The sequence below is a fragment of the Typha latifolia genome, chromosome 1, assembly GCF_019914945.1.
Source record: "Typha latifolia isolate L0001 chromosome 1, TyphaL0001v2, whole genome shotgun sequence".
In the NCBI taxonomy this organism is placed as follows: Eukaryota; Viridiplantae; Streptophyta; class Magnoliopsida; order Poales; family Typhaceae; genus Typha; species Typha latifolia.
Window position 1 is genome coordinate 22,185,084 of NC_133086.1, and position 22,224 is coordinate 22,207,307.

A 22,224-nucleotide genomic window follows, 5' to 3' on the forward strand; every position below is an offset into this window, starting at 1 on the left:
ACACATGGGTTGGGTTAAATGAGAAGTATAGTTTGCTCGGGGCCTCATTTGGTAACACTGTGAGGTGATGTTTGAATCTTGGAAACATCCTCCGGAAGTGCGGGTAAGGCTATACAGATCTTACCTTACCATGTGTAGGAGAGTCTTGTGCACTGATGTGCTCCTTTTCAGAACCATTCGTTTCACTTCTTTTCTTTTTCAGAATTGCTCTTCTTCAGGCGACCAGCCTGAAGAGTCTACCAGATCACTTGGTCCCTTCTGGGTTTGAAAACTTGCTAGCTCTTTCTTGTGATAGTATGCTTTTATCACTGACTAATTAGTGACCCTTGAATACACTGGAGAACAAATTTTGAGCTTATCTGTTGACTACAGTTATGGTTGCAGATAAGCAGCAAATAATCTTTGCAGCGGTAGTGATACCTTTTGTCAATTATACTGCATTATACCCTTGGGATTGTTGTTTATGCATATAAAAAGCCTCTATATTCTTCAACTCTTGGTGCTTTGGCCTGGATCTGAACAATTCATAGTTGTTCAGTGTTTTTGATCTTGGTCGAGTCAATACCAGTGATTTTTACTATAGCTGGACATGGAATTGTGGGTACATCTGATATGACTAACATCCGGAACAATTGTATATTGTTTCCTCACATCACCAAGCCTTCCCAAGGCGAGACAGAAATTGGGATTTTCATCATCACTATTGTGTGTTTTATTGCTGGTAACTAGTATATCATTGCTATGAATCTCTTATGTGTAATGTATTCATAACGTCTCATTGTTATTTGGTTTAATGTACAACAGCTTTATACCACTGTAAAGGTTCCATGGAGGAAGAGACACTAGGTGGAAAGAGGCTATGGTCTGAGGGTAAAGGAGATCTGCTTCTATTCGCTTGGTGGAGCCATGTAGGAAGGTATGATAATATTGCAGTTCATGACAGCTTCACTGACTGACCAACATTCTCCACACCTTCAAATGTGAAAGACACAAGAACTAGACTTTGTTTCTCAACTTCCACGATTTGAGACTCCTAAATTTCATTTCTCGACATAATTTTCTTGCAGTGTAAGAGTATGGTGATCACCTGAGAATCTCAGGATAATAATTTTGCTGTTCCGTATGATTCAGGTCGTACCTTGCTTGTGTAGTTTTGCTCTGTATCCGTTGAAAGTTGCCTGTGTTAATGCATTATTATATCAATTTATGCATACGAGAGTTAAGGCCAACTGTACGCACATATGGCTATGGATTTGGCTTATGAGAACTACTTACAATTCACTAATTTACCAATAATTCCGTATGTTGCCACTTCGTGTGTCTGCAACCAGGTTTTTCTTACAATAATTATCTCCTTTTCTTCCTAAACCTATGATTGTAGCTGAGTATGAGTACTTTTTGAAGTAGTGCAATAACTTATTACTTCGTCTTGATACAGCGAACAGTGAATTTGAGCGTTGGCTCTCGACCTGTCTTGATGCTGGTGTTTTCTTTCTATTTCTTTCTTTGTGTTTGGATTAATTTGTCTTCAGATAATAACTGGGTATTGCGAGAAACTTTAACTGATGCTAGTAATTCAAATCGAATTAGTCACGTACGTTACAGGAATTCTGTCCATTTGTAAACACGGATCGGTTAGCACTTGCACCCGGTAATAGTGTTAGGAATGCCCACCATTCGTTTCCAGCAATATCCGCCAGAATATTTAAAAAAAAAAACTCCGATAGAATATAGAAGCATTGGGTTGTAGCCTAGCGGTTATGGCTCAACTTAAGAAACAGAAGGGGTAAAAGAGACGCAATGAAGGCTTTCTAAGTTTAACAATCATATATGACTCTTAAGAGACGGAGTATTCCGCATTCAATGACCATTATTTTGCCACCAGAGTCTCATCATGAACTAATCATCACATAGGAGCCAAGTCTGACGGTAGTGCCACAACCGCAACTATCTCTATTACTAAGTATTTTTGCTGCATCAGCGAGTGCTCCACAGTAATCTCATCTCAGTTTAAGGTTAGAATTCATAAACGATAGCCATCTCTACTCCCAATAGGAAGTAGAGTGGAATTTATTACAAAAGGAGGACGAAAAGCAATTAAAGCAACAGATTTGGACATGTAACGTAATTATATATCTTGGCTGATGATGAACCTGAAATATTGAACATACCAAGTTGACTCGGTACAGAAAGGGTTTCAAGTCGTGATGGGCTTTGGACCCCATGGCAGCTAGAGTTTGAACGAGATTTTGAGACCTCTCGCATCCAGTTCCATGGCATCCAAACCTACTCTATGTGGAGCGAAATTTGTACACGTACTGGACTTGGCCTGGACTAATAATGAACAGCTGTGAGCAGATCTTATTGCTTAATTCTTGGTTCCTCCTTTCAAATCCACTTGGAAACTCCTTCCCTGCAACAGCGGTGTAGACTGGTGAAACCGGGATTCTGGCTTGTAAATTTGCGAGCATCAATACAAGTTCTCCAAATGCCCGATAAGATAAACATATGCCTTCTTAGCATCTGGGAATTCACACGCTTGTATTACTTCTCTTTGTGCTTTACCCTGTTGCACATAGCATAGATACCTCCATCTGCCTGGTTGAAACTTCCAGCATCTTGTAAATATCTTCAGATTGTTCATGTGATCTATCTCCTGCAATGAAGAGATGAATTTTCCCACTGATCTCAACTGAACTCCAACCTGCTCTTTTTTTCAACCCATTGTTCTTCATTGTCGCTCTAAGCATCTCTACATCGTCCCACCTTCCTGCATCGCCAAACATGTTGGACATCAAGACGTGGTATCCATCATTTTCAGGGTCTAGCTCAAAGGCCTTTCTTGCAACACGCTCTCCCATTTCAACATTATTATGTATTTTGCAAGCACCAAGCAAGGCTCCCCAAATTCCTCCATCAGGTTCCATTGGCATTGTGAGAACCATGCCTTCAGCGTCGGATAAATGTCCAGATTTTCCTAGGAGATCCACCATACAAGCATAATGCTTCAGTGTAGGTCTAATAGAATACATATCCATTCTACCAAAGAGTCTTTTCCCCTCATCAACGAACCCTGCATGGCTACAAGCTGAAAGAACTGCAAGAAAAGTCACTCCATTAGGGGCAGGTCCTCCTTTCTCCATCTCAGCAAACAAATCCAATGCTCCCTTTGCATAGCCATGGATTCCATACCCTGAAATCATCACATTCCAAGAAATAACATCTTTATCAGGCATAGAATCAAAAACTGCTCTGGAAGTTTCAAGCTGCCCACATTTCGCATACATGTCAACAAGTGATGTGGAAAGAGATATGTCAGAATCTAGTCTCATTTCTTTGATGTAATTGTCTATCCACTTTCCACGGTCCAGAGCAGCCAGATCTGAACAAGCTGAAAGAACACTCACCAAAGTCGCAGAGTTGGGTTTCACGTCTTCAGCAAGCATCTCTTCAAGAAGTGATAAAGCATAATTAGAATGTCCTGAATGAGCATAAGCTGCAATCAAAGCATTCCAGGTAACAACATCTTTTGTTGCATGTTCAAATATTGTCTTCGCGAGCTCAAGTTTTCCACATCGTCCATACATCCCAATATGTGCATTTGCAATTGAAATTTCTCCGTCAATCATATTCTTTATTGAAAAACAGTGTACTGATTGGCCTAAACATAGTTCCCCTAATCTGGAACATGAAGAGATCACAGAAACCAAACTATTGATATCACAAATTAAGTCTGAATTGAGAAACTGCATTTTCCTGTAACTATCCAAGCATTTGACATCCAATCCCACCCTGCCATATCCAGATACCATCAAATTCCACGATTCAGAATCCCATTCATCCATCACATTAAAAATCTTTTCTGCAATGTCCAATAAATCTAATTTACTGTACATTGATATTAAAGCATTGGAAACAGACACGCCAAGTTCTAAGTTTCTCCTCAATATAAACCCATGAAAGGCCCTACCTCCATAAATATTGCCACTATTCACAACACCCATAAGTATACAACTAATAAGAACTCCATCAGGCTCCAGCCCTGCGTCCTGCATCAAAAGAAACAATTCCAAAGCCTCCAGGATAAGGCCTTTCCTACAATAAACTCCAATTATAGCAGTCCATGAGACAAGATCTTTCTCTGGCAACTCATGAAGTAGAAGAAAAGAATCTTCCGAGCTCTCACATTTTGAGTACATCGAAAGAAGTGATGATTGTACACAAAGGAAATGCCCAATGCCACTTTTCACCGAATGTCCATGCAGAGACCTTCCAGCCTCCAACGTCCCCAAGCTACCACAAGCTTGCAAACCAGCTTCTAAGGTTCGTGAATTGGGCCTTGCCCCTCCATGATCACCAAGACGGACCATCCCACTGAGACAAACCAAACCCAATTTCGGTTCCCCATTCCTCACATATCCAGCAATAAGAGCAGTCCATGAAACCACATCCTTAACCGGCATTTCATCAAACACCCTAAAAGCATCGTCAATAACCCCACACTTCGAATAAAAATACACTAAAGACGACCCAGCACCAACTGAATCTCCATTAAAAAGACCAAACTTTATCGAATTACCATGTACGCAAGATCCAATTCCCAGCTCAAGCAACTCGGCGCAGGCGGAGACAACCATGGGGATGCTAAACTGGTTCGGCAGCGCGCCGGAGAAAAGCATTCGGCGGTAGAATTGGATAGCAAGAGGAAAATTGGAATTGGCAAAGTGGGTCTTGATCGCAGAGTTCCAAAGGAAAGTGTCGAGTGGATTACTCGGGACAGAATCGAGGAAGACTCGGGTAGAGAGGTCGGGGCGGTGGGAGGAGGAATAGAGGGAGATGAGCTTAGCGGCGAAGAAGCGGTTGGTGGAGTTACCGGAGGTGATGATAAGGGCATGGTGGCGGAGGATGGATTGGAGGGTGAAGGTTTGGGAGGAGGACGACGAGAGGATGAGGTGGAAAGGCGGAGACGAGGAAAGGGAAAGGGTAGAGGTGTGGGAGAAGAGAGAGGTTGGACGAAGGAGGAGAGAGTATTTTGATGGAGAATGGAAGGAAAGGAATCGAAGGCAGTAGAGAAGACGCATTTGCAATCCCCCATCCGAGCTATGCTCAAGTGTTTCTGGGAGAGAGGGAGAAGAGTCGATGGTAAAACGAAGGGTATATATATATATATATATATATATATGTATTACGCTACATAGAGACGTATGTTTGTTAATATATCAGATGACATCATTGATAAGTAGAGTTAATTTCATGATTTAGATATATATTTTTTGTGAGAGAGAATTATGATTTGGAACATTAATTCGAAGAGAAGATTATCTACATTCTAAACCAATTACATCATGGGATTAGAACCAACATACACACCGCCAAGATCTCTCTCCCTCGCTGTTTTCTCTTACTGTCTTACACCACCAAGATCTCGTTAGATAAAAGGTATATAATTTGAGAGACTAATGGCTGCTTACATGAATCAGCACTTGAGTTCCAATGACTTGATTAACTAATACGGTGAGACTTTAAAATGAGAAATAATTGTAAATAAATAACACCACAGGCATTATAATATTTCACGGTTGCATCCTAACAGGTTCATCAATTGTCTCACAAGCTTTGTAATCACCACTTTGAAGCCATGATTGCCCAAGAGGATGTCTCCGAGACCATATTTAATCTTTTCCAATCTAATACATACCAGCTAAGTTCAAGCCTCCCCAATCTAATCATTTATTTTCAGCTCCAGTGTACGTACCATACATTCTCAAGTTTATTCGATTGTAAATTGCATTGCTCTCTCATTGTCCAGATCTACTCTTCTCGGCATGTCTATAGTTTCGAAGGAGATTGATACCAACCCCAGGGTTCATCCGATGTATATTTAGTCACTTGCTTCACACTTAGGTAGTTGTCAAGTCCCCTGGAAGAAAAGGAGCAAGATGTAATCTCGATATAGCTGGAAAAGTACTTAATTATTCACGTTCAACAAAATAAAGTTCTTAAAAGCACTCACCCTTCTCCAAGTTCACGTCCAAAGCCACTTCGCTTGTTTCCTCCCCAAGGAGCTTGACAAAAGCAAGGCTGTGAGCAGTTTATCCAAATAATCCCTGCTTGAATAGCCTGAAGAGCACATGAGAAAACCTTTTGTGTCATCATTCTTTCCATGTTTTTGCATCATCAATTTCTTTCCATGCGATTTATATAGCAGACAAAAATGAAAACAGTCGACTCAGAAACCAGCACAATTTAGAAGAAATAAAGATAGGTATTTGGGGGAATCAATTAGATATTACCTTTCCAGACTACATACTTGTTCCATCAATATTGTATCTAAAAGTTTGCCAATTCTGTACTCATTTGAAGAGTTATTTGTCTATCCTATAAGTGTTGATATGAATGCCTATGAATGCCTAGCCCTTTATCAAGTTTGTCTTTTCCGCACTTAAAATCTAAAAGCAGGGGAAAGCCAATAGATGCTTCCAAATATGAGCTTCCAATTTCTCAACATTTTGTTCTCTCTTCTATGAATAAAATTCCAGGCAATCATATCTTCTTAAATGAACCATGTTCAAGTGGTCTGACATTGATATAAAACTATTAACATGGATACTTAACAATTGAAGGAACCATAGAAATTAGCGCAAGTCATTTGGATGAATGTTACTTGTCGACTATGAAGGCCATAAATAATATCAAGTATCAACAATGTTTTCATAGTACAAAGGAATAAACCACCCTATCAGCTTAATGTATTGAGTTTGAATCCCGCCAGGCCTATTTACAATTAAATTCTAGATCCCTACCCATATATTTTAAAGTACATACCTTGGGCCTATTACAATGTCTAGAGTCCTGATGAGGGAGAGTGTTAAGAGTATAAAGGAATAAAACCTCATCTATTTATCAGCTTAATCTTTTAGACAAGATGGCAGAGTCAACAAATCACAGTTAGGCATACCTCAGATACTCGCTCACATCGCTCCAAGTCATTCGAAATCACTGCACCGGCTAAGCCATAACTGAGAAAAAGGAAGAATATATAGCACACCTTTTTTTGCCATTTGTAATCTTAGATGTACTATTGATATGACATCACAAGTAGCTTACTGAGTATCATTTGCAAGTTCTATTGCTTCTTCTTCAGAGCTAAATACTTTGACACAGATGACTGGCCCAAAAACTTCATCTCTCCAAATTTGCATTGACGTGTTCACATCAGTTATGATTGTTGGTTCAATAAAGAACCCTTTTTCGAGATGCTGCCACTTGTAAAAGCAGTAAATATATATATATATATATATGAATTTAGGAGCCAAGTATATGATTAAGCTAAGAGAATAATTTACCTGTGGCCGCACACCTCCTGATAAAATAGTTGCACCTTCACTTTTGGCTGTTGAAATGATCTTTTTGATCTTCTCATACTGAAACAAGGCATACAGTTCACCAAGCAATCATATCGATCAGAATTGTATATCCCATTTACTGAACTCTGCATGTCTGAATCAGTGTCTTCATTTTACTGATCTATAGGATCTTATAAACATGGAATTACAGATAAGACAAAGAAAACACTGTTAATTCTGTCTACTGATATTTGAATGGTACTGGAAACTTTTACAAAAAAATAATAAATGGCTAGCGCCAACTATGTGGGGTTGGCAATGTGGAGCCTTTTCTGATTTAGTAGGATAGACCATGTTGTCACTATTCACTTCCCTTTTGGAATGTAAAATAATTAATGGATGAATAAACCAGAGGCAAGCAAAAACCATAAAATAACATGATCAGTAACATCTCATACCTGCCCTTCACTGACAACTGGCCCAAGCCTGCAACCTTCTTCCAATGGATCTGAGATTTTAATACTTTTGGCCCATGCAACAAGTCTCTCTAAGAATTCTTTCGCTATTTTTTCCTTCAAGAAAAAAAGAAGCTTAATTAATTATCAAAAATTAATTATGTAACCAAAGCAGAATAACTCCCCAAGAAAATATACTTCACCAATATTAACATTTTGAAAGAGAGGAAAGAAAGAGAACTCTTAAGCAATGCTAGACACGGAGTCAAACTCTACTACCGTTGTTGTTGGTCAAGTAATCTTGATTGAAAGTAACACCAAGTAAAATAAAGTTATGTTACATGGCTTCCTGTATGGATACAACGTGCAAATATTTGTGTTAAACTTTGGATTTTCAATATGGTAAACATTTTCTTCACTGGCTCCATAATCGCCAAATTATAACTGTGAAATGCTCTGTTGAAGTTACTCTGGGGATAACATGTCAGGACAATCAAAATACTATTTTCTGCCATTTATCATCTCAAAATTTATGCAAAAAAGTAATGAGAAATGGACTAGCAGAGTCATATATCCTCTTCCTAAGCTCTCCCTCCGCAGAAGTTTGCATCTTTTGTCTCCATAATTCTATCAACCCATAATCCCACCCAATCCTAGTGTATTAATGAATGATCACAAAGATGGGCCACATGATCATTCCTATACAACTACTTTAATTTGTTTTAAGATATTGCGCAAGTGTCATCTTGTCCTAACTAACCTAACACAATCTGAGCTAAGCTAACTTAACTTCAATCAGTCAAATCTACTTCAATAGGATAAAACACTGGACAATTTAGATATTTTGTTGAATAAGGATTATCCTTAATTGACCTGATTCAACCTGACCAAGTTGCACTCCTGAGGAAAAAATTACCAGCTGGGTAGATGTTACCAAATAGTCTTTTTAAAAGAATTTTGGACCTAATGAAGCTAATAAGAGGGAAAAAAAAATCCAAAGTTATAGGCTACATATGCAAAGAAGGATGATTGGACAAATGTAGAAGATATAATGCCGTTGCAAGCCCAAAGTATTGAACAGCACTTCAAGAAAACTACAGTAGTTGAATATTGACAATTCTGGGTTCAATCTTAAACAGTCCACATAATACCATTCAATCCAAGAAAACAATTAAAAATCTTAAGCTATAACCGAGAGGAAATAGGAAAGAACGATACATATTAATGTTTTAATGATTAACAAAAGCTAGATGATATGCCAAAATAAGTGACACCACCAATCATATACTTACATGTATGAGAAGGCGAGAAGTTGCACTGCAAATTTGACCATTTGTCCAGAAGCACCCAAATAGAGACCATTCAACAGCTGTATAGATGAGAACTTTATCAAATATCAGAGAAAGAATACACATAGAACAATTAATATGTGTCACTTTCTGAACCTTGTTCATAATGGTGATTACTGATTAGCCATCAGAGGTGGTACCTGATTTTGATGAACAGAAAGTTATGGGAGACATCCTCCATTTTGGGGTGTTCTGTTCTTTCCCATTTCTTTCCTTAGTTATTTTGGTTTCTTTAGTAGACTTGTCTTGCAGTTTTTTCCTCTCCTCAACATAGTTGGGTCGTCCATCTTAGTGACAGGTTCTGGTCTTTAGTGAATGTAGGGAATAGGTCATGGGTAATCAAGAGCCCCTGTGTGTTGGATTCCTCATTTTCTGGATACTAGGAGTATTTGGTGCTTCAAATACTCAAGATTCTTGTAACAACCTGATTTTATGTGTTTGGGGAAGATATTGTGCGTCTATGTGGGTGTGCATGCATATCATATGCAGTGAGTTCAGTGGTGCTCCCAACGGTTGGGCACTTGGCCCAACACAAGGGAAGAGCTAGCCTCCAGTGTCCAGCACATGACCTTATAGTTCACCTTTGAGAGGGGAGATCCAGAAAACAGTGTTTCCTATGATATATTTCCAATATTAAGCGTACACATAATATTGCCCGAAGAAGAATATGGAGCATCTCATAGTCCATTGTAAATAACATGAAAATGAAGAGAAGTGTTGTTCATTTTCAAACATAACCACATGTGCATAAGCACACTGCACATTAGGGCTATCAAAAAAGCTCGCCAGATTGCAAGGTTTGTGACCTCGTCGAGCTATAAATGGGTCGAACTGGGTTTTTGAATTTAAAATTTTAATCGAGTCGAGCCAGAGTCAACTCATTTGAGTTATATATATATATATATATATATATATGAGATAATATTATACATATTTAGAAGAAATAAGGTGTATAAGTTTTCAGCAGCACAACCGATTAAGGTTGTTCTATTTTAACCAGCCTACATGGGTTTGATTCCCAACCGACTACATTTATTTGCTATTTTTCTATAAAAATCTTTAGTCCAATATCAGAAAGTTAGTAAAGGTAAATCTGCCCTTCTAGGTATCCTTCCCTCTAAAAGATTAAAATGGCTTAGTGGATTAGAAAGATAGAATTGATGGTTTTAGATCAAGTTGTAGACTTGTAGTCAAGTCGATTTGAGCTAGCTCGATATTTAAGCGTGCTGGGCCGAGCTTGTATCATTGAGTTTGTCTCAAGCTTGACCTCAAGTTTTATTAATTTCGAGCTGAGCCAATCTAACCTAAGCTCAGCTCATTTACACCCCTAACACATACAAACAGGGGAGAGAGAGAGAGAGAGAGAGAGAGAGAGATTTGAGACAAACCCTTATCGATGTCCACATCATCAAATACAATAAGAGGACTTTTGCCACCAAGCTCCAATGAAACAGGCTGACCAAAAAGAAGAGTTTTGCACAAAATAAGAGAAAATACTACAAGTTCACAACCACCACAAAACTAAATAAAAATCACAACAAATTAAAACAAATGAGTACTGAAGGCAAGTCAATAATAGACCAAGCAAGATGATCTAATATTTGCACGATTGTAACAAACCTTGACCAATTGGGCTGCAGCAGTCATAATTCTTCTACCAGTCTCAGTACTGCCAGTGAAAGCAATCTACACAATTAGAACTATTTAGCTCAGGCTCTTAGAGGTTCATCATTTCTACTTTGAATAAAACAATACAGACACTACACTGTTTGCTATTTATATACATGAAACAAGATACCAAACCTTGTCCACATGAGGGTGTGATGCTATAGGAGCACCAGCTTCGGGACCCAACCCAGTTACAATGTTCAATACACCAGGAGGAAGTCCTACTTCTCTACACACTTCAGCAAGCTCTAAACAAGTCCTGTTGATAAAATAAAAAAAAATTGTAGGTAATACAATACTAGCATAAGGAAATCAAAGCACCTCAATTCTTTGGATCTTACACAGAAGCCAATTCAGATGGCTTTAGTACAGCTGTACACCCAGCAGCCAAGGCAGGTGCAACCTTCCATGTAGCCATTAACAGAGGATAGTTCCTGCACTTATAGGAAAAGAAGATGTACATTTCCACACCCAATGTTGATATCAAATTTCCATCCTTTTATACACCCAACGTATTAGTCTTTTCTCATTCTTTTGGCCAGAAAGAAGAACTGTGTTGTTAGAATAGAAGAATGGCCAAATGAGTTTGAGATTATGCAGTTAGGATCATATTTAGTAAACACTACATGTTCAGCTTTTTGTTTGTAATGTACGATTTTTGTTGCTTTTGAAACTTAGTTATTCCAACTAAAATGATGAAATAATGTTTATGGATATCAACTTTAACTATCTATCAATTCATGCTTTCTATGCTTGTGCTTATTTAAGTGGAAATTTTGATATTATATTTGAGCAAAGATAATGCTAATGCTAGAATCTTTAACCTCTCTGAGCTCTAGATTTGATTGCAGACATGATTGACTGGCTAAGCAATCACACAATCATCAAAACAGTTAGGGGATGAATATGCAATTACAGCCTTAATGTCACCCCCTAAATACCAACTCGCTAACTTTGACCTGTCATCTCGGATAACTTTATCTATTCACAATTAGGAACAATATTCTACTTGACAACAAGGTTCATTTCTCTTGACACATTCTTCAAAATTCAGTTTTGCCATATGGTAAAATGATATTTGAAAGGAAGTATACCACGGAAGATTACAGGAAGAAAAGTAGAGCTTCTAAACCAGTTAAAATAAGCAGAATCATCAGGAAGAGGACCATAAAGATGATAGGAGTCATATGATAACAAAATGCATGATCATGTACCAGGGAGTGATTAATCCAACAACTCCAATAGGTTCTTTGAGAATGTAACACTTAAATGTTTCCATAGGAAGAGAGATTGGAGCCTTCTGTTTCCCATCTAAGGCTTCTCCAAGATCTGCATAGTACTCAAAGCACCCCGCAACATCATCCTAGGAGAAGAAAAAAAAATAGCAGCAAAGAAGCATCAATAATAATGTTCTTAATAAAAGGGGAACATTTTTAAAAACAAGATGTACCATGTCCCACGCTGCTTCATCTAGAGGCTTCCCACAATCGAGTGCCTCTAGCTTAGCCAGCTCAGATTTCCTCTCAATTATCTGCACATACCAAACTCCAGAATCAGAAAGCTTAAGATGACAATATTGTGAAAATTGGCCAAGATCCATTTGTAAATGGGTAAAAAAGACCAAAACAATCTGAGAACAAGAAGCACTGGTCCTATGAATTCAAACATAAAATGAAAGGTGCATGTTCCTCTACAAATTTTTAGTGTGTGAACAAAATAAAGTTAATTCGACAAGTCATTCAAGAATGAAGCAGCAAACACGCCAAAACAATCTATGTGCATATTAGTAAAAACATGTAATTCATATTACATTAGATCATAAAAAATATCATTTTTGTAGGTAAAACTTATTGTGATTCTTTTTTATTATTTTGTGAAACTTACAACTTACTGTACTCAGATTGTTGATTCTAGTCGTACTTTATTATCTTACATTGGGTCATAAAAAATCACATGAAATAAATATCAATTAACACATTAGTCATCCAAGAAGCAATCTAGAACTCATCTGCGTTTGAAATTGCCTCTACAACAACGATTCAAGAATCAATGAGAGGAAAATAAAGCGAAAAAAAGAGAGGAAGAACCTTGGCGGCGATGGCACGGAGGTACTTGGCTCGAACGGCGCCCGGGGCTCGAGCCCAGTCCTTGCCTCTGTTCCTCGTAAAAGCCCTCCGCGCTGCATCCACCGCCAAATCTACGTCCTCCGCTGTTCCCGCGGGGATATCCCCTTCACGTATAAAGGAAGAACAATGGAGGATAAGGCTAACATCAGATCAAGAACCGAGAACCTAAGCAAGATAGGAGCCGACTAACCGACCTATGGGGGCCTCGGTTGCGGGGTTTATGACGGGGATCCGCTTCTTGTGAACCGGCTCTCTCCATTCTCCATCGATGAAGAGTTGGCGACGAGGGATTTCCACGGGCAATGCCATGGCCGAGACCAAGATTCAAGAAGTGAGACGAGCAAAAAGAGCGAAATAAAGCAGTCAGAAGACGACAGAGGAGTGTTGTTATAACATCATATAAACGTATGCCTATAAAAAGAAAGAGGGATATTATTATATTTTTGTGCGACTAATGCGCATACTTATCTTATGCTGTACATAGATGGGAAGTTCTTTGACCAAATTAGAACTATTTTTAATGTTATTTATCGACACTGCTTAATATTAAAAAAATAATCTATTTTTAAATATATATATATATATATATTTAACCCTAGTCATAAAGTAAAATGTTAAACTGTTAAATATTTTATCCCGCCAAAAATAAATCACTGATCATCACCTGCTTTTTTTAAATAAAACATTAATATGTATAATCAGCATTTTTTACTAAAAAAATGCTAAATAATTTAGCACTTTATTGGAATATTATAATATATATATATAATGCCAAAGAGTTAATTTTATTGTTAAAAATAATAAATTATATAACACCTCGTTAAAATACTTATCATAACTTTTTAATTGATAGTCCATTTTAGATATAATATATCACGATGAAGATGAAAATATATATATATAATAATTTGATCAAAACTTAATTGAACCTTAAGATTTTTTACTATCATCTTGTAAAAAAACTGTCCAAAATTTTCGTCTATCATTTTAGATATAATATATCACGTTGAGTTTTTTTACTATCAAACTAGTCTAGTAGTCCTTTAAGTAATGTCAAAACTGTTAAAATTTTCGTCCCATTGGAGAGAAAAATAATTTGGGCATTTTACTAATCTGTCATATAAGGGGATAGATATTGGATACGAATTTGAATATATAATTTACAAATTATGTGGATATTTTTTGTTTATATTCGCTTCGAATTGGATCAGGTAGAAGGTTTAATTAAATTCGATCAGTATCACTCCTAGTTAGAAACTATAACACTATTGTTTTAGTAAGTAAAATAAATTATATAATAAAAAAATAATTTTAAGTATAAATACGGAGAGTAAAATATATTTAAACGTGTGAAAAATGGATGCCAGTTTTATGGAGAGTGGTTATTTTAGTAACCTTTGGTTTCCCATAAAAGCCTTTCTTTCTTAATAGGGCTTTCTTAATTAACTTATCAGATAATGTTATCTAGTTTAGTGGCCACTGCAGTGTACCTACTTCCCTGTTCTGTGCGAAACGTTTACTTAGAATATGCACACGAGGTATAGTGGCAGAATACAAAATTCTGTAGCTCATGATGCAGCGTTCCACCAAACTAGTAAATACTTTTAACCAATTGATATATAGTATTTAGGGCATGCATCTAGTCTCTTAGTAATATGTTTTTATTTGGCGTTCTTATATCTAGCCAAAGCATTAATACTAGTGCTTATGGTATAGTCATCTACATTCAAAGATTATTATTTATTTTTTAAGGAGCCCAGTTGAAAGATTTGATACGGGCTTGATAGATGAACGACCCTCTTTAGATATAGAAATATTTAGGCTCTATCGAGTTCTAGTCAACACACTAAATCGCCTAGTCTAGATTTCAACCCGTATGCATCACATTATTTTAAGTCATTGTGTTATCAAGTTGCTCCTCTCTAATCTACAAAACCCTCAAATAAATTTTTCTATAATAATTATTTAAAATTAAAATCAAGTCTACAATGAAGTAATTACCAACTTTTTAATAGAAGATCTACAAGTTAGATATCTGAAAGTAAAGAACGAGAGGGTAGATTTCCTGCAGACCGAGCAGCAGGAATTCCCGGAGTTTACTATTGACAGGAAATTGTATAAACCTGACACTATAGAGAATTCCTTTTCTTTTACCTCATCAGAAGAGGAGTTAAATCTCTACCCCATTATTCTTTTTGTAGTTATAATACCATAACGATCGCTTTTCTCTCAAAAAAATACCATATATTTTGGATGAGTTGCAGACAAAGTATTTATGATTTATCCTTGGTATGCAATGTCTACAAGGTAGTATGATGCCATGCTCGTTGACATTTTGATCTCTGGACAAGCAACATAACGGAGAAAGATAAAGAATTACTGCTGAATACAGGACTACCTAGCAACAAATCCTTTTTGCATATCAGAGATTCAGCTTCAACTTAAAAGGCCTCGTATATCATGCTTGCAGCTTTGGCGAGAGAATTTGGATGCAAAAAGGAGAGAATTTTATAGCTGCTCTGCTCACTTAGTGACTTGATTGTATGCATGACGATTCCTTGTGCATTTATCTACGTAGTTCTGAGATAGATAAAGGGAATTCATTCAGTACCAAAGATATTAATGAATGTTGAACACAAAAGAAAGGAGATATGATGCAAGATGAATATATAGGGACATGAAGCCCAATTAATCCCCAAAACCAGCTGAGAAAGATGTCGTTTACCTAGTTCTGGCCCACCATTCAAACATATCAAGACTAGTGTTATAAAGACAAAGTAATGTCGTTACTTGATTATGCATGCTAGTACACGACACTTTTGAATCTAGAACAAGACATAAAATTTGGAGTATAATGAGAAGTCAAATATACCTCATATTCTCTAAAACCGCATCTTGCTTGCCATTTCGAGTATGTGAGATTACTGTGTCATGAATTGCACCTTTTACAATTTTATGTGAAGAATTCTCTATGCTCCCTCTTGGGTGAGGATTAATATCTGCTAATGGGTTGATGACAAATCCACCCTGACGTCCAAACCTCTGCTTATCCCATTTATAAGGAGCTCTGCTCTCCACAGAAAGATTCTGTAAGTCAGAAATGGAGAATCTAGCAGAGTATTTGCCTTCCTGTCTTCTCCAGAGTTTTGAGCTCAGAAATTCTGTTCCTGGAAATCTGCAGCATGTGTTTACTTCATCATCGTTCAACATCCTTCCAGAATAGAGAGTTAAATCGCGAGAAATTCCATCCACTGCCATCTCCAATCCATGTACTCGTGTCTCCAGGGAATGTATACCATTCTGCGAGCTCCCAATGAATCTCTGGTAACATAAAAGAGGAAGTAGAATAACAAACCATCAGATGCATTTGCAGAGCAGAGATTGAAAAGTCTAAGATCTCAGAGAAGATAAACAAAGGAATAACCTTTGGTCAGCTTTTGCATCTCAAGCAAAACCCAGATCACGATGCAGTAAACAAGCTAAACCGCCAAATGTGTAGGATGAATGAGATACTATAGAAGGTCAAGAAAGATGCTGATATCTGGCACATGAAGTGCTACATGCTATCAAACTATAATACCATCTTTATTTTGTGATGATTTTTATTTTTTAGTTCTAGTCCGACCACTTGAAGCTGCAACAAATGTACACTATAGGTGAAAACCTCAACCTACAAGATCACTTTCCTGAAAAATAACATTTATGAAAAGCAACACCTGATCGTTGGGCACAGAACAACAGGGACAGGGGAATTACATATAATATCTTGATGCTCAAATTAGATTAGTGATTCATTTTTATAGCAGAGTCACTATAGAAGGTATGGAACTACAAATAGACTACTTAGGCTGTTCAGTTTTCACAATGTTGATTCATACAGAGAAATGTCTTGTGAGCATGACTAACCATCAACTCTATGACTCTTATAAGGAGATCCTTCTGTCTTTTAGCTACCAATTTTTTGGCATCATATGTTTCTGATAAGTTAATAGCAATGTGCTAAATTATATAAGGAAAGATGGAAGAAAGCATTTGTCAGTTAGCCTACCTTTCTTTCATCATTTAGCCTGATATGGTATTGTTCTGCCCTTGCAAATAGGTACTAAAATAATCTTAAGAGAGTGATTGGAAGAACTACTCGAGTCAAGATCAAGTCTCCTAAGGGTTTCATCAGCTAATAAAACAGTGGGATAACAGCTAGCTGAGACCTGGGTAACGAAGTATCCGTGTTATATAAATGCTCTCATTTAAAAATCTAGGATCCTGGTTTGGTCATTTCCAATAAGAAGGTATTACAACAAATCAATGAAAGTTTACAATCTCAAAATTTTAAAATGTCAAGACTATCTGGCACGAATATGCATTACAAGCATATAGTGCTAAGCATATAAATGAGTATTAGATCACCAAATAAGTAATGACAGCATGTCATTTAAAAGGATAAAGACAAAGAGAATGTATTTTATGACATCTGCATCAAAATACAGTAACTGACTTAGGCAAAGTTTGAAATGCAACTTGAAAAGCTAATTTGGTAGAGAAGAAGACAAATTTGCCATGGCAAAAGACATTACCTGGAGAAGGTCTAATAGACTGGATTGTCGGTTCTCAATCTGAACCAACTGCATCCGAATCAGAGACAGCTCACTATCCTTGTGACCTGCATTAATCTCGTCTATTGTACTGTCATTTCCTGCAATTAATTCCAACCTCCCATTCTCTTGAAGTGGCACCTCACGTGATCCTGCCTTCATCCCAACAAACTTGTTCCCCTTCTCTTCATATTTATGTTCAAACAGCATCCCTCTTGCTTTTAACCTGGATGTATCATTGCTCTCCGCTCCTCCTTGCTCCCAATCTTGCTGAAGCTTCTCCTCAGTCACAATTTTTACTGGAGGAGTAAGAACGGCAACTTCAACTTTCCAGTCAGAAGATTTTACACTGCCCGTCGTCTTACGGGACAAAGGCGGTGATAATTTCTTATTCCCAATGGAAGGAATGTTCTTTCTAGATGTGACAATTGGTGAGGCATCCGGTGGAGGAGACCTGCTTGATAAAAATCTGTTCTTCCTTTCTGTTTCACACAAAATACAAGTAGAGAAGAAAATAATTAGGCATATAAGTATCATGAGCAGAAAGCTAAACATATCACTAAAAATTAGCATGGAACAGCAGAACATCATCATAGCCATCTGGTTTGAAATGCATGTTTCTGGAATATAACTAGAAATGAGCGACTTGCTAAAAGCGAAAAAAGAACAATACCAATCAATAATAATGCAAAATCTTACTTTTAACTCCCGAAACAGGAGAAAGACATCAGGAATAATTACACTCATGATAATTATTTAATCTTTAACACTACGAAATCTCCTACACAATTGGAGGTGCTCCACTTGACAAGGATAGAAATGCCTACTGTGAATGAGAAGAAAAGATATCTCCATCACCTCTAGGTGAAGGATTGGACTGCGACTTGGATGGCGGCACAGCATTGGAGTCGCCATCAACAGTTGCAGGAATCTCCTTCCACACTTCCAGCATCCGACTCATTGAATCACGAACAATCTTCACCTGCATCTCAGGAATCACAAGTGAGTTCATAGATCCAACCAGTACTGCAATGCATAAAAGAATAACTCAAGAACCAGACCTTATCAAACCTCCGGGACTCGAAGGACGAGAGGCAAGAGGTCTTAAACCCGGCCAAGAGATCCTTCTCGGAGATCGCCACCAACGTGAGCGCTTCCGCAGCAGCCTTCCTCGCCGCCCAGTCCTCGCTGTAGAGGAATTCCCCGAGGCAAGGTACGAGGATCCCGACAAGCGCCGGAGAATGGGCGCCTCCGGCGGCGGCGACGCTCCCGATGAGCGAGAGCAATGCGGGCTTAGCCTTGAAAGCATTGCTCCGGAGAAGCTTTAAAAAACGAGGGAGGATGCGCTGGAGATGGCTGGCGAGATCCGATCTTGGATCGCCGGCGGACGAGGCGGCGTCGACTGCGGCCGCGAGGCAGAGAGCCGAGGCGATCTGGGCGTTGTAGTCCTGCTCGTGGAGGAGAGCGTCGGCGAGGGGTCGGAGAAGGACGGCTGAGCCACAGCCTCCGCCGGCGGAGAGTGCCGAGATGGATCGAACGGCGTCGACGCAGGAAGCGCGGACGGACGAGTCGGGGTCTCGGAGGCGACGAAGGGCGGCCGAAAGCATGCGGGAGAGGTGGGGAGCGAGGGAGGAGTAGGGGTGGAAGGCGGAGAGCAAGGAGAGGAGACGAAGGGAGTGCCGGCGGAGAGGGGTCTTATCCGTGGGTCGCGTATCCGAGATCGCGGATAGGAAAGGGGTGAATAACTCCGGGGTCAGGGATAAGGCTATCGATTCCAGTTCTGCCACCGCCATTGCCTCTGTGTCCCGGTCCGATAGCTTATTCAGGCAGCGGTTTATTCGCTGCTTTATCCCCTCGCCAGGATTACTGTGCGGTTTAGAAGCCATTTCTTGTGTCCTTTGCTCGATGATGTTTGTGTTGTTTATAACTACATTGGCGGAGAAGGAAGCCGAGGAGGGAAAGTGGAGGAGGTGGGAAGTGACTTGAGGGAGAGTGCAGGTGCAGAGTGTTGGGTTAACAACTACGAGGAGTTATTAGTAGTAGTTGGTGTAGTGACTTACTTAGCAACTTCATTACTTTTGTGAGCTATTATACTGATAATTAATAAGAAATTTAATGGTAGTGGCATTTACAAGTAATGAAGTTGTTGTTATGATAACAAGCTTATAATTTGGAACATCGAATTTCCACTGCCAGTATAGATAATCTAATAATAATTTGCCTCATAATTAGCATGATTAGTTTTTGTATTAAACAACCGACCTAGACTAGGTTGGTCATAATCTTGTTCATACAACGCTCTGTTAGAAAATTTATTAAATATTAATCTTAATATTTTTAAAAGAAATGCAGTAGTTTATACATAATTAATTCTCTTAATTGTTGCAGTTGAGTTGGTATATGATATGATAGTGATAGAAATTATAAATGTTGGTCACCTACCATCAGGAGAATGATATCAATGGTGTAATTCCAATGTCCCTCCTTATGAATAGCTTTTTCTTTCCTTACGCAAATATCACAAGTTTCATGATATGCACCGTAGATTTTAGTTTCCTTCCAGGATTCTTCTTTCCTTTAGATCGTGGAACAATAGTTTACCTTTAAGTTAGACAAATAAACTAATCCATTTTCATATATAGATTAAAAAATTAAATTAATCCTACCTTATCATACGCGACTGGAATTTGACCACTAAGCTACTAAATTTTTTTTTTTTGGGTAGATTCTTCAATAGAGATTAATTTTGTGGGTATATGAGAACCAAACCTGGCCATGAGATTTTGTACCAAATTAATACTCTCATAAATGGTTCCCTCCTCGGTTTTGGATTACATTTAAGGCTCCGAAGGGAAGGTGGTGGATCGATAGAGATGCCTGAAGTGTTATGGCACAAACATATTCTACGAAAATGACTATGAATACGATGCTATAAATGTGAAGGTCCCCCACCCAGCTTGAAACTAGTGCTTACATTCCACAGTAGCGCCTGTGAGCCTTGTCACATTAAATAATATCATGAGAGTGAGTGAATTTTGTTACCCACCGTCCATGCCATTTATTTCTTTCCAGCAATGCCTTTCCGAGGTTTTTTTTTTTCTAATTTTTTTTATCAGATTATACTTAGATAAAATATCATGTTGTGTATCACTGAGCTATTACTCTAAAATAAAAGCTACTAAAGTCCATCAAAGGGTTTATTTTTATAATAATTATTTAAAATTATATACAAGATGACAGATGTTTTTATCGTCCCCAGGGATAAGGATTTCTTCTTAGAGATGCCATGCTTTTGTTTTTGTTTGATCCCTTCAGCTTCCATTCCCTGCAATTTCCTGGTACTGACTGCATGTGCCACTGCCTTCCAACGTGGTATAACTGCATTTTATCAAGAGAATCTACTTTTGTTACCTATGAGTCATCGTAATCCATAACATGTCACTTTGACTCCTAATTAATATTTAATAAATATTATATATACATAATTTGAATTTGTTGTGATTCGTTTTTTATTTATTTAAAAAAGATTAACTTAATTATCTATCCTATATATGTATATCAAGAAGTATTAGTTCCTCTCACGTTTACCTTTAATTTCTTCTACTACCGGTACACGTGCATGGTGCTCTATATTCTCCACTACGTGATTGCATGTGGATAGGTTTTATCGGCTATCAAGCAAGCCAACTACTAGTCGGTCACGTGCTGCTCCACATGCTCCCACACATTTCTCCTCCTTCCCATGCCACGTGTCGTATGGGCCCATATTTTGATGGACATTAGAGCTTCCCATGTCGTAGGATACCATGGCGATGGGATGGTACACTGAGTACATTAAAAAGAACTTTAATGGAGATGAGCTATCATTACCCTTAGACGGTAAAGGGAGGAAAGCAGCAATTGGTTACCTGGCACACCCAGATCTGATAGTTTTTTGACCCAAACTACCCTCTCTTTTTTTTTTTAATGAAAATTAACCGCTCTTTAAATTTATTACTAAATAAAATCTAATTTATTATAGCTATAATAAAAATACTGAATTAACTAATACTTTTTTCTAGACATAAATACTGATCAGCATTATATATATATATTATTTAATAATAAATTTAAGCGAAAGTTTATTTCTATAAAAAAAATATAAAGTGGGTCTAGTTTGATTAAAAACTCGACCTGATTGGGTGCCACATCAGCAAGCGGTTATAATAATAATAATTATTATATTACCTGTGAGTGCAAGGTATGAGTGCAATCAATTGTCCTTCTATATCCACTAAGCACCTTCATCTTGCATACCATCATGTTTTCTTTCAAGCTATCTCTTGATCCACTTTACGGTTTGCGTGCATCTATCTTCATAATTATGTCGTAAGAACCTCATGGATTGTGTAAGTCACAAGCTAGATGTTGTCCTGTGACATGCTCTGTTTGACTATTGAGAGTTGTTTTTAAAAGGAAGGGCGGTCATGGGCCGGCCACCGAAGGCCCTTCGGGGGCGGACTGGGCTTTGGAGTGGGAAATCCGGGCTCAATTTCTTGGCCGGCTTGGAATTGAAAAACCCAGAAGGAGAAGAAAAGGAGAGAGCGATTGGAAGTAGGTGAGTTATGAAATCGCTGATTGGAGTAACAATTTTTAACTATAACTCGATGATTGATTGTGAAATCGTTGACGGGAATGACAACTTTAAA

The 22,224-nt window shown here is 38.1% G+C and overlaps 3 protein-coding genes across 4 annotated transcripts; all 3 read right to left on the bottom strand.

The window, feature by feature from the left end:
• Window positions 1-2,005: 2,005 nt before the first annotated feature.
• On the bottom strand, window positions 2,006-5,132 carry LOC140780278 (pentatricopeptide repeat-containing protein At4g39952, mitochondrial). The gene has a single exon (XM_073125710.1). It carries the CDS (start codon window positions 5,079-5,081, stop codon window positions 2,562-2,564), a length of 2,520 nt encoding a protein of 839 aa, XP_072981811.1. The 5' UTR covers window positions 5,082-5,132; the 3' UTR covers window positions 2,006-2,561.
• Window positions 5,133-5,528: 396 nt separating this feature from the next.
• LOC140781795 (betaine aldehyde dehydrogenase 2) lies at window positions 5,529-13,353 on the bottom strand. 2 transcript variants are annotated; one of them, XM_073129175.1, is made up of 15 exons: window positions 13,139-13,353; window positions 12,906-13,048; window positions 12,269-12,349; window positions 12,033-12,181; window positions 11,160-11,252; window positions 10,954-11,077; window positions 10,771-10,836; window positions 10,539-10,605; window positions 9,094-9,170; window positions 7,805-7,918; window positions 7,347-7,424; window positions 7,108-7,259; window positions 6,959-7,019; window positions 6,014-6,120; window positions 5,529-5,920 (listed from the first exon to the last, which is right to left on the bottom strand). In XM_073129175.1, exons 1-15 carry the CDS (start codon window positions 13,251-13,253, stop codon window positions 5,830-5,832), a joined length of 1,518 nt encoding a protein of 505 aa, XP_072985276.1. In that variant the 5' UTR covers window positions 13,254-13,353; the 3' UTR covers window positions 5,529-5,829. The 2 variants fall into 2 exon arrangements, with proteins under 2 accessions (XP_072985276.1, XP_072984481.1); XM_073128380.1 differs by having other exon boundaries at window positions 7,108-7,265; window positions 13,139-13,335.
• Window positions 13,354-15,191: 1,838 nt separating this feature from the next.
• Window positions 15,192-19,562, bottom strand: LOC140780538 (TORTIFOLIA1-like protein 5). Its single transcript, XM_073126164.1, has 5 exons — window positions 18,598-19,562; window positions 18,395-18,518; window positions 17,519-18,018; window positions 15,817-16,265; window positions 15,192-15,524 (listed from the first exon to the last, which is right to left on the bottom strand). Exons 1-5 carry the CDS (start codon window positions 19,420-19,422, stop codon window positions 15,515-15,517), a joined length of 1,908 nt encoding a protein of 635 aa, XP_072982265.1. The 5' UTR covers window positions 19,423-19,562; the 3' UTR covers window positions 15,192-15,514.
• Window positions 19,563-22,224: the final 2,662 nt, after the last annotated feature.